Here is a 16,193-nt window from a genome sequence, read left to right on the forward strand (position 1 = left end):
TCTTGAAGGATCTAACAGCGGAGTGGCACTTCTCTGACAGCAACTTTTGGTTTTCTGCACATCTGCCCCCACCTGAAGTTGCTGTAGTATTTGCACGTAAATAACACAAGCACCAATAGTCTCACCTTGATCTTGACAGCAAATTATGGGCTAATACTTCAAATATTTCAAGTTTAAAAAAAAACCAAACAGCTAGAAACACAGACGACAGAGGTTGAAACCCTGTCCAACATATGCATCAGCATCTTATAATGTGGTGCAAAGTTCCAATTTAATTGCAGCATTCTGCTTCCATGTAAAGCAATGATTAACATGTGACTAATAGCATGTTAATACAATGATCAAACAGCATCTGTGATGGTTGTTAGCTAGCTCCACTGAAGCATATTATATGTGTAGTGAGTCACAATATAAATTCTCAGCGATAGTGTTTGGTTCAAGTGCTGATGAATTCATCGAGAACTGGATGTTTTGATCAGATTATGTGCTAGCAATTTGTCTTGTAAAAATTAGCAGTCTTTTGCAAGGCTAGTCAAGAAGAAATGATGTAGTAATTCATTAAAATTAAGGCAGACGATAATGGCAGTAATAAACCCTCATGCACATTGCTCAAATACATCAGATTTTATGAAAAGACATTTTTCAACAAAATAAGGATGCTCTTACACAAGATCATACACATGTTTTCATTTTCTATTTATTTGGGATATGCAATGTACTTTTTTATAATATGTACTTCATATTCTTGCCAAGAAATAGAAATTCCCAGAATGGATAATCTAAGCTGCATTGTGTTTATTTTATGAAGATAAGACTTTCTCCACCCTTCTTGCCACCCACCCCCCAACTTTCCTATGTCACGAGGTATTTTTTTTAAATGGTGTGTATTAAAATAAAAATAACATTTTCTCTTAATGAAGAACAAAATGCCCAGGTTTTTCATGTATAAATATGTTCAGTCACACCAACAATGCAAGATTATTGTTAGACAAATCTCTGTGGCATGTGCATATGTTGTTTATTTGCTGCTAAAGATGATGTATGAGTCATGGACCAATGGGGTGGAACTCCTAAGATTTATTTTTCTGAAATGAGAAAGAGGAGTTGCAGATAAAACTATATCAAATGAATGGAGCAGAAATCCAGAGGAAATCCAGCAAATAGTTATAAATGTACTAATCGAGAAACTTGATTGGACCATGATGTGAATTCTGCACAGGAGTCTGAACCTAAGTAAAGCCTATTTAGAGCTGCTGCTCCAGGCAAGGAACTGTGTACCTGCTCGAGAGATGGAGTAACGTGGCATTTCCACTACCGTTACGTATAATAATTGTAATTTCCTATTGTAAAAATGTACACAAAGGTTTGATTTTTGTTGCATGATTTTATGATTCAAGACCTCTGCGCTGAGTAAATGCTCTCTTACAGCTTAGCATGAACTTGAACAATTTTCCTCCCTTCCCCACCACCCATATCCAGTGGAACCCGGGTGGTATACTTGCATCTTGTGCCCAATTTGACATTGCTGTTTTACTGGGTTCAGTTACATTATATTTTTTTTTGATGAGCATTGAGCAGGCTGACAGCCTCCCTCCAGATTGAAGGAGGCAAGTTGGACAGTTGTACGTTTTAAAATTCGAAGCAAAATTTAGGCCAACTTGCTGTTATCAAACAGCAGCCTAATATCCACCCCCACGGAGTTCCTGGAGAATGCTAAAATGTCCTTAGCGTTCAAAGGAAGTTGCTGTCTGCTGAGATGAACTAGAAGCTCCATAATCTCTCTCACCCAGTTTGAATGGATCACCTATTTTCCAGCTAACCACCCAACAGAATCCTTGGAAGTGTTGTGACATTGTTCCCATGTCATTTGAACCCACTAAATTACTCTCCCTTTGTTACATGTGGGAGTTTCTAATGCTCACCCACTAGGCCTCAGAAGATTTGTAAAGTGTAAATAGGGCAAAAATGCCGCAATACAGATCAAGAGTCCTATCCTTTCCTTACCTTACCCACACACACACACACACACAGCATACTAGCAGTTAAAAATTGACCCTATATATTTTATTAAATTATAAAAATCAAGCAAATACCTTAACTTGCATTGTAATAAATTGGTGGCTACAAGTGGCCTGACAGATTTCACTGATGTTGTACAGTATATGTGTGCTATGCATATTTATATATTGAATTTAAAATGTCGTGATTTTAATACTTGTATCATGGAGATTATGTTAGAGGAAAGTGGTACAATAGTACAGTTATTCACAATATATTCACGGCCCCACTGTGATTGCTGTGTTAGTACAGTAGTAGTTTTGGCTGACCTTTTCTGCTTTGAATTAGAATTGATGAATCCCATCAAGCCAAGCTAATGATGGAGGGTAATTTGATGCGATGTAATTGATGAACTTCAAATCATCCTATTTCCCTTGCACAGCTGCCTGACTGTGTTCTAAATACCAGTGTCCTTTGATTCTGTAACTTTGATGGCAACTATTCACCATTGAGATAGTCACTATTAACTATTTGCAATCACTAGTGCTCTGATGCAATAAAATGCTTAAATAAATGCAAAAAAAAGAAATAGGGTAAACTCATCTAGAGGGTTTCCCTCTATGTAAGGCATGTTCTTAAATTCTAAATTGGTTTATTGTAGGTCTGAGCATTCTGCTTTTGTTTGCATATTATACTTGTGAATTATCTGCTGTTCAAAACACAAAGTTTTGAAAACAATCACTGTCTGTTGCAGTGCTTGCTTACAGATTTATGATTTTTAAATGGCATGAATATTACATATATTCGGACAGACACTCTTGATTCATTGATGATTAAAAATTGATAGTGTTTTGCAATATTTTTCCTGTGTAATGAGATTATTGTATATCAGTATTTTTCTAGCATTCTAGATTTATTTCTGAAATGATCATTGATCTTGAATACCTTCCACCCCCAATATAAACTTGCCAGCGATTCCATCCCCCTCCCAGCCAGTGTCTGGGTTTGAGCAAGACTGTTTGCAGTATCAGCACACTATTGGACCCCGAGCTGAACTTCAAAGCCTATATTCTCTCCATCACAAAGATGCCTAATACCACTTCCGTAGCATCGCCTGCCTCCCACCCATCCCAGCCCATCTTCTCCTGAAATTCTCAATCATTCCTTTGTTGCCTCCACACTCAATCTGTTCCAGTGCTGTTCAGCCTCCCATGCTCCACATTCTGTTAACTACTTCCCATCCAAAACTCTGTTGCCTGTATCCTATTCTACATTGAGTCCCACTTATCCATCACTCCTACCTTGCTAACCTGGCTCCTGGTCTCTCTATGCCTCCAATATAAAGTTTACACACTCCAGTTTAAGTCCCTCCACAGCCTCTCCCTTTACTATCTCTGTAGCCTCTCCCTTTACTATCCCCCAGCTCTACAAGTACTCTCTACAGCACCCTCTGCTCCTGTGAACTAGCCTGTGCATCTCCCACTCCCCCACTTAGCACTCTGTTGACAGATGGACATTGAGACAGCTTAGCCCTACACTGAAATTACCTCCTTTAAAATCCCATTCTTCCCCAACTTTGAGCCTTCTTAAAGGGCTGCCTTAAAACCCACCTCTTCAATCCAACTTTTAGTCACCCTCCTAATTTATCCTTTGTTACTCTGTCCATTACATGAGCTGAATCTCGTAGAAGTTGTGTGACAATTCTTTGTGACTGAAGACAAGTGATTTTTGTTTTATTATTCGTTCATGGGATGTGCGCTTTGCTGGCTAGGACAGCATTTATTGCCCATCCCTAATTGCCCTGGAGAAGGTGGTGGTGAGCCATATTCTTGAACCGCTGCAGTCCATGTGGGGTAGGTACACCCACAATGCTGTTAGGAAGGGAGTTCCAGGATTTTGACCCAGCGAAAGTGAAGGAACGGCGATATAGTTCCAAGTCAGGAGGGGAACTTGCAGGCGGTGGGGTTCCCATGCATCTGCTGCCCTTGTCCTTCTAGTGGTAGAGGTCGCGGGTTTGGAAGGTGCTGTCTAAGGAGCCTTGGTGCATTGCTGCAGTGCATCTTGTAGATGGTACACACTGCTGCCACTGCGTCAGTGGTGGAGGGAGTGGAAGGAGTCAATCAAGTGGGCTGCTTTGTCCTGCTTCTTGAGTGTTGTTGGAGTTGCACCCATCCAGGCAAGTGGAGAGTATTCCATCACACTCCTGACTTGTGCCTTGTAGATGGTGGACAGGCTTTGGGGAGTCAGGAGGTGAGTTACTTGCCGCAGGATTCCTGGACTCTGACCTGTTCTTTAGCCATGGTATTTATTTGGCTACTCCAGTTCAGGTTCTAGTCAATGGTAACCCCCAGGATGTTGATAGCGGGGGATTCAGCGATGGTAATGCCATTGATTGTCAAGGGGAGATGGTTAGATTCTCTCTTGTTTGAGATAGTCATTGCCTGGCACTTGTGTGGCGCAAATGTTACTTGCCACTTCTCAGCCCAAGCCTGGATATTGTCCACGTCTTGCTGCATTTCTACACAGACTGCTTCAGTATCTGAGGAGTCGCAAACGGTGCTGAACATTGTGCAATCGTCAGCGAACATCCCCACTTCTAACCTTATGATTGAAGGAACGTCATTGATGAAGCAGCTGAAGATGGTTGGGCTACTCTGAGGAACTCATGCAGTGATGTCCTGGAGCTGAGATGATTGACCTCCAATAACCACAGTCATCTTCCTTTGCGCTAGGTATGACTCCGACCAGCAGAGAGTTTTCACAGAATCACGGAATCGTTACAGCACAGAAGGAAGCTATTCAGCCATCGTGTCTGCACCAGCTCTCCGAAAGAGCAACTCTCTCAGTTCCACTGACCTGCCTTCTCCCCATAACTCTGTACATTCTTCCTTTTCATATAACTGTCTAATTCCTTTTTGAATGCTTCAATTGAACCTGCCTCCACCACGTTGTCAGACAGTGCATTCCAGACCTGAACCACTTGCTGCGTGAAAATTTTTTTCCTCATGTCACTTTTGCTTCTCTTAGCAAATACTTTAAATTTGTGCCCTCCCGTTCTTGATCCTTTCATGAGTGGGAACAATTTCTCTCTATCTACTCTATCCAGACCCCTCATGATTTTGAATACCTCTATTAAATCACCTCTCAGCCTTCTCTTCTCCAAGGAAAATAGTCCTAACTTCCCCATTCTGTCTTCATAACTGAAATTCCTCATCCCTGGAACCATTCTGATGAATTTTTTCTGTACTTTCTCCAATGCCCTCACGTCTTTCCTCAAAAATCTTTGATAATGGACTCTAGAATTTTCCCCAGTAGCGACGTCAGGCTGACTGGTCTATAATTCCCTGCTTTCTCTCTACCTCCCTTTTTAAATAGTGGGGTTACATTAGCTACCCTCCAATCTGTAGGAACTGTTCCAGAGTCTATAGAATCTTGGAAGATGACTGCCAATGCATCCACTATTTCTAGGGCCACTTCCTTAAGTACTCTGGGATGCATACCATCAGGCCCTGGGGATATATCGGCCTTCAATCCCATCAATTTCCCCAACACCATTTCTCTACTAATACTGATTTCTTTCAGTTCCTCTCTCTCACTAAGCCCTGTGTTCCCCAACATTTCTGGTATGATATCTGTGTCCTCCTTTGTGAAGACAGAACTAAAGTATGCATTTAGTTGGTTAGCCATTTCTTTATTCCCCACAATAAATTCCCCTGTTTCTGACTGTAAGGGACCTACATTTGTCTTCACCAATCTTTTTCTCTTCACATACCTATAGAAACTTTTACCGTCAGTTTTTATGTTCCCCGCAAGTTTGCTCTCGCACTCTATTTTCCCCTTCTTAATCAATCCCTTGGTCCTCCTTTGCTGAATTCTAAACTGCTCCCAATCCTCAGGTCTGTTGTTTTTCTGGCAAATTTATATGCCTCTTCCTTGCATCTAATGCTATTTCTAATTTCCCTTGTAAGCCATGGTTTGGCTACCTTTCCCTTTTTACTTTTGCACCAGACAGGAATAAACAATTGTTGTAGTTCATCCATGCGCTCTTTAAATGTTTGCCATTGCCTATCCACCATCTTCCCTTTAAGTAACGTTTCCCAATCCGTCATAGCCAACTCGCGCCTCATATCTTCGTAGTTTCCTTTACCAAGATTCAGGACCCCCAAGTCTCAGAATCAACTACGTCACTCTCCATCTTGATGAAGAATTCTATCATATTATGGTCGCTCATCCCCAAGGGGTGTCGCACCACTAGATTGTCAATTATTCCTCTCTCATTACACAATACCCAGTCCAGGATGGCCTGTTCTCCAGTTGGTTCCTCAACATATTGGTCCAGAAAACCATCCCATATACACTCCAAGAATTCCTCCTCTGCGGAATTGTGACTAATTTGATTTGCCCAATCTATATGCAGATTAAAATCACCCATAATTACAGATGTTCCTTTATTGCATACGTCGCTAATTTCCTGTTTAATGCCATTCCCAACATCACCACTACTGTTTAGGGGTCTATATACAACCCCCTCTAATGTTTTTTGCCCCTTAGTGTTTCTCAGCTCTACCCATACAGATTCCACATCGTCAGAGCTAATACCTTTCCTCACTAATGTGTTAATTTCCTCTTTAACCAGCAATGCAACTCCACCGCCTTTTGCTTTTTGTCTGTCCTTCCTAAATACTGAATACCCCTGGATGTTCATTTCCCATCCCTGGTCACCTTGCAGCCATGTCTCCGTAATCCCGACTATATCATACCTGTTTACATCTATTTGCGCGATTAATTCATCAACTTTATTGCGAATGCTCCGTGCGCTAAGGCACAAAGTCTTAAGGCTTATCTTTTTAACATTTCTTGCCCCCTTCCCACTATTTTTCACTGTGGCCCTGTTTGATTCCGACCCTTGATTTCTCTGCCTATCACTTTTCTTATTTCCCTTACTGTCTTTGGTTCTTGTCTTTGATCCCCCCTCCTCTGACTCCTTGCAATGGTTCCCAATCCCCCTGCCATTTTAGTTTAAACCCTCCCCAACCACTCTAGCGAATACTGCCCCTGGGACATCAGTCCTGGTCCTGCCCAGTTGTATCCCATCCAGTTTGTACTGATCCCACCTCCCCCAGAACCGGTTCCAATGTTCCAGGAATCTAAAACCCTCCCCCTCACACCATCTCTTCAGCCATGTATTCATCCGATATATCCTGCTTTTTCTACTCTGACCAGCACGTGACACTGGTAGTAATCCTGAGATCACTACCCTTGAGGTCCTACTTTTCATCCTACTTCCTAGATCCCTTTCAAAAGTGCTACACAGCCAATACAAGCTTCATATTACATAGTCCTGAGAAGGTCCAGTAGTCCTTAAAGTGGAAAAGCTTCACATTTCTCATTAGCCACTTACTTGTGCTTGTAGCATTTTTGATTCAAGCAACTACTTTTGTCTTCAAGGTAGTCGTTATGGAAAATGTCTTTTGTTGCTAATAACAAAATAAACACTTCTGTTTTAAGGATTTCACTAAATCCTCTTGATTAAGTGAAAAGAGCAGCAATAGGATCAGCTTTGTCTTTTGGGAGAATCAAATACCTTTTAAGATAGTTTTAAAAGGTTTAATACCATTTTAAAGCAACGCTAAAGCATTTGGTCACAAGCTACTTAGATGTTTAACATTAAACCCTTCGCACGTTAAGTGAAAATATTACAAGGACTTTGTCCAGTTTAGATTCCCTACAGTATAAGTCTCTAAAGTAAAAGTCAACTCTTGCTTCATATTGATTCTGGACGAAAAGATCTTTCTTCTGTAAATTAATTCTTCAGGGAAAAAAATCCACTAAAAGATTGATTGGAGCCTTATTGTAACCAGACCTTTAAGTCATACATTATCAGCTTTCCAACAAGTCAATGTGATATTTCTTTTGTGTTAAGCTGCTTTATAATGATCTAGTTCAAGCACTATTAGATGAAATGTGAATAACTAAATGTATTTTATCTTAATATCACTTCAAATATAATTGTACACAATACCAAATCTCCCCAAGAAATATGAAATGTGGTCAGATGTTACATCATAGTTTTAAAAACCTTTGCCTATATTTTATTATTTTCTTAGAGCATTGCAATATAATATTTGAGTCATTATTGTTATTGGTAATTCCACAAAAGTCATTCAGTTGAAACTAGAACCCACTTGCCTGTGAATACCAGTTCTGATGAAGGGTCACTGACCTGAAATGTTAACTCTGCTTCTCTCTTCACAGATGCTGCCAGACCTGCTGAATATTTCCAGCATTTCCTGTTTTTACTACCAGTTTTCATAGTGGTTGTTAGAAACATTTGTATCCACACTCTAGTTTCTGAAATAAACTTTTCTGTAAACCTTATGCTGACTATTATAGAATATAGTGAAATGAAATCTAAAGCATATGTAGCGTGTTTCCAGAATACTTGGCAAAAAATTGATCTCATTTATTTTTGATATGGTTTGAGAATACTATTGCAGATCTGAAAGTTAACACAAAATTGAAAAAAGTGACACTATAATGTTTCAAAACTGTTAGATTTTTCCTCAAGACATTATTTTGTGCCTCAATTTTTCAACAACTTTTTTTTAAACAGCAACTCATGCGGGAAAGACAGCAGATGGCTAGTCGTCCTTTTGCATCTGTTGATGTTGCCCTGGAAGTTGGAAGTGAACAGTTTGATGTCATAAGAGGACCACTCGAGGTAAGAGCCACACTAACATCTACATATTTATCTCAACTTATTTTATGTGGAGTATCCATGTTGCATAGAAAACCTTGGTTACATATGTGATGCTACCTACAAGGCAAGTTTTCTTACTAATGTTGCAGTCCATTCACCAGAGGGATTATTACTTCAGAAGCAAAGGAAGAAATCTACTTGTGTTATGGGGATTAACATTCTGTACAGTAAAATGAATGCAACAATAGAGAAGAGCTTTGTGAAGAGAGTGGAAAATGTATGCATTTGATCTTAGATAACATTAACCTTTGCCTAATTAGATAATTTATTAACGTATATAGTGTAAGAATGAAATGAACAATGATTTTAAAGCACAGGAGTCAACTATATAAGATAAATTCAACAATCTCATGTTCCCAATAGGGATACATGTTCAAAGAAAGCTCAGGTCAGAGGTAGCATTATCGCACCAATTCTTTGACCTGTACTCTCTGAACATGGCTCCCAGCTCGAGGCTCCGAGGTGTTGAATTAATTCTTCTATTTTTGGCAAGGTTGTCATTGATTTGTTGCCATTACTAGTAATTCTATTATTGTGGTTACTCAGTAGTTTGCTGACTTGAAAAAAAAAAGTTTGCCTTCACAGCCGTATGCTTATAATCACAACTACCAAAAAACACATGCCTGTGTTTGAGCTTTTTGATTTTTCAATTTGAAATTTCACTACATTAATCTTAAACAGTAATATGTAGGAATTGTAGCATTGCTGATCGGCTTCCATCAGCAAAATGTCATCTAGAAAAGTGTATTCTTTAGTCATATCATATTAATCTCATAACATTGGGTTTAAATTGAGTGCATATGCATGAATTACAGTGATGATAATAGATTCATTTCAGCCTCCTCCTCAAGCCAACCATTAGCTGAGTAAGTAGCTATGATTTAAGTAATTTATTGTCCACTTGCATTTTGTAAATGATACTGATATAATTGTCAAATGTTTGCTGCATATAGCTGATACTTATCCTGAAACCTGTGTACGACAACATTGAGTGGCTAGATTTACCATTACAGCTTTTCTGCATTTAAGTAATAGTTTTAGCATGCAGCTCAAATGGTCAGTATAGAAGGTAGTGCGTTTCAATTGAATGCACTTTTCTCAGTTGGGTGAATTCTGTCAGCTCGGCTATCAGATGATTGTCACAGGGAATAACACAGCTCTGACATATAAGACGGGTTTAGAAATTCAATTCTTGTTTTTTGTGTATGTATCTTTATATATAAAAGCTTGTTGAAGGGGATTAACAATCAATCAATATTTGTTGCAATTTTTGTTTCTTTTACATGTTTAGTAACTGATGATATGTTTCTAAGTTTTTAAATTTCAATTTCAATTCTGGACTAATTAACCACAGGAAGCAGCTTTGAGTTAAAAGTGATGTTAGCACCTAAAATTATATTAGCTGCACTATCTGAATATCTGTTGAATCAAAACAAGTCATAACATTAGCAATATTTGGAGGAACAATTCTGAAATTCATAGCAAATTCAAATAGCACGTTCACTAAACTTTGCATAACTATATACATATTGAGGTATTTCTTGAAGGTTAGATAGGCAAACAATTGCTGTACTGCCATGTTCAGATCTTTCTTTTATAATATGTTTCCCGATATCTTCAATTTTCACACAGCCTGGGAGAAGCAGAACAGCTGAAGTAATAAAAGCAATAAATTTCTAGGATGTATAGACACTTTTCTAGAGCAATATGTTTTAGAACTGACAGGGAAACAGGCTATACTAGACTTAAGTATCACTTAAGGCAACATCTTGCAAATAGTCACCAAAATATGACCGAATTTGATATTAGCTTTGAGAGAGAACAGAATGGGTCACAAACAAAGCTTTTACATGTATAAGGCAAACATCAAAGAGATGAGAAATGGATTGGCCACAATAAACTGGAATGGATTGTTGATGAGTAAACCTAGAGACAGACAGTATTCAGCTAAGTATTGGGTACAGTACAAAACTAGCACATACCGCTAAAAGGCACAAGCTTCACTTGTGTAGCTAAGTAACAATGGTCGAGAAATAAGGTAAGAGACAGTGCCCAGGATTTTATGCTGGCAACTTGGGTCTTGACGTCCAGAAAAAGTCAAGCGCAAAACCCCACGCCACCTCTTCTGTAGAAGGGCTGCTGAATTTAGTGCCAATTAGGCACTTAAGTAGACAGCGACAGGCCTTCCATGGGATCAAGGACCCCAGTGACAGAAGTCCCACCCTTGGAGATGACAGCCAATCAATCAGAGGCCGGCAGCTCTTCCACTAAGCAGCACCACTGTGGAGGCGATGGCTGCACCCAGGCCACAAGTAGGTTAGGGCGGGAGGGGTCTCGTAGGATGGGGGTCACGGGGGAGGGTGTTGTAGGGGGGTCGTTAGCAAGGATAGAGGGTGGCTCTCAGTGGGCCCCCCTTTCCCGACGCTGGGTCCTTCCTTCAGGCCTTTTAACAAGGAATGTCCACCGCACCCCATCCCGCCCCAGAGCCGGGAAGTAGCCCACATGGTTTTTCATGCCGTTTCCCATGCAGAGATAGGCTGTCCGCCGCACGGCTAATGGCCCAGTTAAGGGCCTCAGTTGGCAACGGGGCGGGAAGGCCATTCACGGGCCTTAATTTTGGCAGAGGTGGGAAGGTGGTGGAGTCTTTCCCCCGCCACTGTCCCACCCGATTTTATGCTCTCCCTGCCGCCAAATCCACCAAGGGGGAGAGCATAAAATTCCCCCCCAGTATCAAGCTAAAGGAAAAGGTTAATACAAATGTAAGAAAAAGTAGAAATTCAGCAAAGTGGGAGAGGGGTCTCCAGAAAGTAATAAGACGTGCAACACAAGAATAACAAGTTCCGAAGAAGGGTCACTGACCCGAAACGTTAACTCTGCTTCTCTTTCCACAGATGCTGCCAGACCTGCTGAGTGATTCCAGCATTTCTTGTTTTTATTACAAGAATAACAAATATTTTCATCAATATATTAAGAGAAAAAGAGTGCTGAAGGGGAATGTGAGCCCAATAAGAAATGGCAGACTTGTTGAATGAGTACTTTCTGTCTGTTTTAGGAACAGAGGAAGGTTTGAAAATGGAGTAGGCCATTTAACCCCTTGAACCCACTCTGTCATTCAGTTAAATCATGGCTTATCTGCATCTCAACTTCATTTAGCCACTTTTTTTCTGAATCATCTTGCCTTATAAAAATCTATCTCATTTTGGGGCAGAGAAGTCCAGATTTCAACTACCCTTCCTGTGAAAAAGTATTTCCCAATTTTGCTCTTGAAACTGCCCACCACCACCACCACTACTGCCACCAGAGAAAATAGTTTCTCCATATCGACCTATCAAATCCTTCTAACATTTTAAATAGCTCAATTAGATCACTCCTTAATCTTCTATACACAAGGGAATACAAGCCAAGTGTTCATGGTGGAGGAAGAGGACAAACCACCAACAGTACAAGGGCACTTAAAAATAAGCAAGGGGAGCAACATATTAGATTTATTGTAAGTTTTAAAAAATAATAGAGAAAATAATGGGATGTAAGGTAGACAAATCTACAGGTCAATCCATAACCTACAAGGCTATGGGCCAGGAGCTGGAAAGTGGGATTAGACTGGATAGCTCTTTTTCACCTGGCATGGATACAATGGGCCACATGAACTCCTTCTGTCCTTTAAATCTTTCCAGGTTTCCAAATTTGCAAGACTGAGATTGATAACTTTTTGTTAGATAATGGTATGAAGGGTTATGTGTCAAAGTGTTTAGGTACAGATCGTCCATGATCCATTTTAATGATGGAACAGACTTGAGGGACTGAATGGCCCATTCCCGCCCCTATGTTCCCAGCTTTTCTTTTAAATTTGCTCTGGATACAAATGAAAGATGACACAGGGAAAAATATGGAAACAATGAATCTTTTAAATGTTAAATTTCAACAGGCCCAGAGAATTCCAAGCATCCTGGATCAGTTTTTTTAAAAGATTCTACCTCACTGACTATGATACTGAGACAAATCCTGAATATTGGTGATAAAGCCACTTGCGAGCAGCTTTATTACTGTGTTTAACTCTAAATGACTAAACATTTTAAAAATGATTTAAAGTACAAAATTTGAGCACATCTCTCTCTCTTCTATTTCATATCACACTCTCCTTTTCCCCCATTTTCTCTTCTCTTGTTTTTCTTAACTTGTCTTTATTTCTAGCTTTAAAAAAACATATTTTTAAAGTTGTCTCGACTTGCGAGAAGGTGAAACTCTGTGTTTTGTGATCTCAAGAGACACGGGAATGTAGATTTTTTGGAGACAGAATGCATATCATGAAAATTAGCCACTGATTGGCTAAGGACTGTCACCACTTTTTTTTTTTAAGTTTTTCGAGGCTTAGAGGTCTGAAGACTAATGTAGTAATGCAACAGGCATGACCAGGTCAACATTTGATGGGATTTTCAAAGATGAAGCACTGTTGCTCATGACATTTCTTTTTGTAGCCCTGGCAACCTGATTTTGCATTGAAATAACTTTCTCAGTTTTCCCTGTTGTGTCTGTTTGCCTTTCCCATGTCTTTCCACTAACCCACCTGTCTCACCACCTGTTAAAGCAATGAGGACTTATTTAAAATGCACAGCCTTACTTCCTTAATGCATTGTAAGTCTGGGACATACATCTGTGATGTTTGTGTTAATATGGATGATGTGGATATACATAATTAGGAAATATTTTGAGGATGCTATATTTTTCCCTTGATGACCATCACTGAATCCCCCACCATCAACATCCTGAGGGATACCATTGACCAGAAACTTAACTGGACCAGCCATATAAATACTGTGACTACAAGAGCTGGTCAAAGGCTGGGAATTATGTGGTGAGTAACTCACCTCCTGACTCCCTGAAGCCTGTCCACCATCTACAAGGCACAAGTCAGGAGTGTGATGGAATACTCTCCACTTGCCTGGATGGGTGCAGCTCCAACAACAGTCAAGAACTCGATACTATCCAGAACAAAGCAGCCCACTTGATCGGTATCCCATCCACCACCTTAAACATTCATTCCCTCCATCACTGGCACACAGCAGTAGATGTGTGTATCATCTAAGATGCACTGCAGCAACACCACCACCTGGAAGTTCCCCTTCAAGTTACACAGCATCCTGACTTGGAACTATATTGCTGGATCCTAGAACTCCCTTCCTAACAGCCGCCTTCTTCTTTAGCCTCCTTGTCTCGGGAGACAATGGGTAAGCGTCTGGAGGTGGTCAGTGGTTTGTGGAGCAGCGCCTGGAGTGGCTATAAAGGCCAATATTAGAGTGACAGACTCTTCCACAGGTGCTGCAGAAAAAATTGGTTGTCGGGGCTGTTACACAGTTGGCTCTCCCCTTGCGCTTCTGTCTTTTTTCTGCCAACTGCTAAGTCTCTTCGACTCGACACACTTTAGCCCCGCCTTTATGGCTGCCCACCAGCTCTGGCGATCGCTGGCAACTGACTCCCACCCGACTTGTGATCAATGTCGCAGGACTTCATGTCGCGTTTGCAGACGTCTTTAAAGCGGAGACATGGATGGCCGGTGGGTCTGATTCCAGTGACGAGCTCGCTGACGGGTTACATCTAAGCTGGAAGGGCACTAATATCCTGGCTGCAAGGTTTGCTAGCGTCACTCGGGAGGGTTTAAACTAGTGTGGCGGGGGGTGGGAACCAGAGCAGTAGGACAGCTAGTGAAGTAAATGAGGAGGACATAGTAAATAAGGCCAGTCGGACTAAGAGGAAGAGCAGGCAGGGAGATGTTGCTGAGCACAGCGGGACTGGTGGTCTGAAGTGCATTTGTTTCAATGTGAGAAGTATAACAGGTAAGGCAAATGAACTTAGAGCTTGGATTAGTACTTGGAAATATGATGTTGTTGCTATGACAGAGACTTGGTTGAGGGAAGGGCAGGATTGGCAGCTAAATGTTCCAGGCTTTAGAAGCTTCAGGCGGGATAGAGGGGGATGTAAAAGGGGTGGAGGAGTTGCATTACTGGTTAAGGAGAATATCACAGCTGTACTGCGGGAGGACACCTCAGAGGGGTCATGCAGCGAGGCAATATGGGTGGAGCTCAGGAATAGGAAGGGTGCAGTCACGATGTTGGGGGTTTACTACAGGCCTCCTAACAGCCAGCAGGAGGTAGAGGAGCAGATATGCAGACAGATTTTGGAAAGATGTATAGGTAACAGGGTTGTAGTGGTGGGTGATTTTAACTTCCCCAATATTGACTGGGACTCACTTAGTGCTAGGGGCTTGGATGGGGCAGAATTTGTGAGGAGCATCCAGGAGGGTTTCTTGAAACAATATGTAGATCGTCCAACTAGGGATGGGGCCATTCTGGACCTGGTATTGGGAATGAGCCCGTCCAGGTGGTCGAAGTTTCAGTGGGGGAGCATTTCGGGAGCAGTGACCATAATTCCATAAGTTTTAAGGTACTTTTGGATAAGGATAAGAGTAGTCCTCGGGTGAAGGTGCTAAATTGGGGGAAGGCTAATTATAACATTATTAGGCAGGAACTGAAGAATTTAGATTGGGGGCGACTGTTTGAGGGTAAATCAACATCTGACATGTGGGAGTCTTTCAAACGTCAGCTGATTAGAATCCAGGACCAGCATGTTCCTTTGAGGAAGAAAGACAAGTTTGGCAAGTTTCGGGAAGCTTGGATAACACGGGATATTGTGAGCCTAGTCAAAAAGAAAAAGGAAGCATTCGTAAGGGCTGGAAGGCGAGGAACAGATGAAGCACTTGAGGAATATAAAGACAGTAGGAAGGAACTTAAGCAAGGAGTTAGGGCTAAAAGGGGTCATGAAAAGTCATTGTCAAACAGGATTAAGGAAAATCCCAAGGCTTTTTATACATATATAAAGAGCAAGAGAGTAACCAGGGAAAGGGTTGGCCCACTTAAGGACAGAGATGGGAATCTATGCGTGGAGCCAGAGGAAATGGGTGAGGTGCTAAATGAGTACTTTGCATCAGTATTCACCAAGGAGAAGGACTTGGTGGATGATGAGCCGAGGGAAGGGAGTGCAGATAGTCTCAGTCATCTCATTATCAAAAAGGAGGAGGTGTTGGGTGTCTTGCAAAGCATTAAGGTAGATAAGTCCCCAGGGCCCGATGGGATCTACCCTAGAATACAGATGGAGGCAAGGGAGGAAATTGCTGGGGCCTTGACAGAAATCTTTGCATCCTCATTGGCTACAGGTGAGGTCCCAGAGGACTGGAGAATAGCCAATGTTGTTCCTTTGTTTAAGAAGGGTGGCAAGGATAATCCAGGAAATTATAGGCCGGTGAGCCTTACGTCAGTGGTAGAGAAACTATTAGAGAGGATTCTTCGGGACAGGATTTACTCCCATTTGGAAACAAACGAACTTATTAGCGAGAGACAGCATGGTTTTGTGAAGGGGAGGTCGTGTCTTACTAATTTGATTG

The 16,193-nt window shown here is 41.2% G+C and overlaps 1 protein-coding gene across 2 annotated transcripts in view; it reads left to right on the forward strand.

Annotated features, from left to right (window-relative positions):
• Positions 1–16,193, forward strand: part of atrnl1b (attractin-like 1b) — a 1,082,183-nt gene that overhangs the window by 856,551 nt on the left and 209,439 nt on the right. For both annotated transcript variants that reach the window (XM_068052965.1, XM_068052966.1), the window contains exon 27: positions 8,612–8,719. In XM_068052965.1, the coding sequence (XP_067909066.1) occupies positions 8,612–8,719 (108 nt within the window). The remainder of the gene's footprint in view (positions 1–8,611; positions 8,720–16,193) is intronic.

Source organism: Heterodontus francisci, chromosome 20 (genome assembly GCF_036365525.1).
Source record: "Heterodontus francisci isolate sHetFra1 chromosome 20, sHetFra1.hap1, whole genome shotgun sequence".
Lineage (NCBI taxonomy): Eukaryota > Metazoa > Chordata > Chondrichthyes > Heterodontiformes > Heterodontidae > Heterodontus > Heterodontus francisci.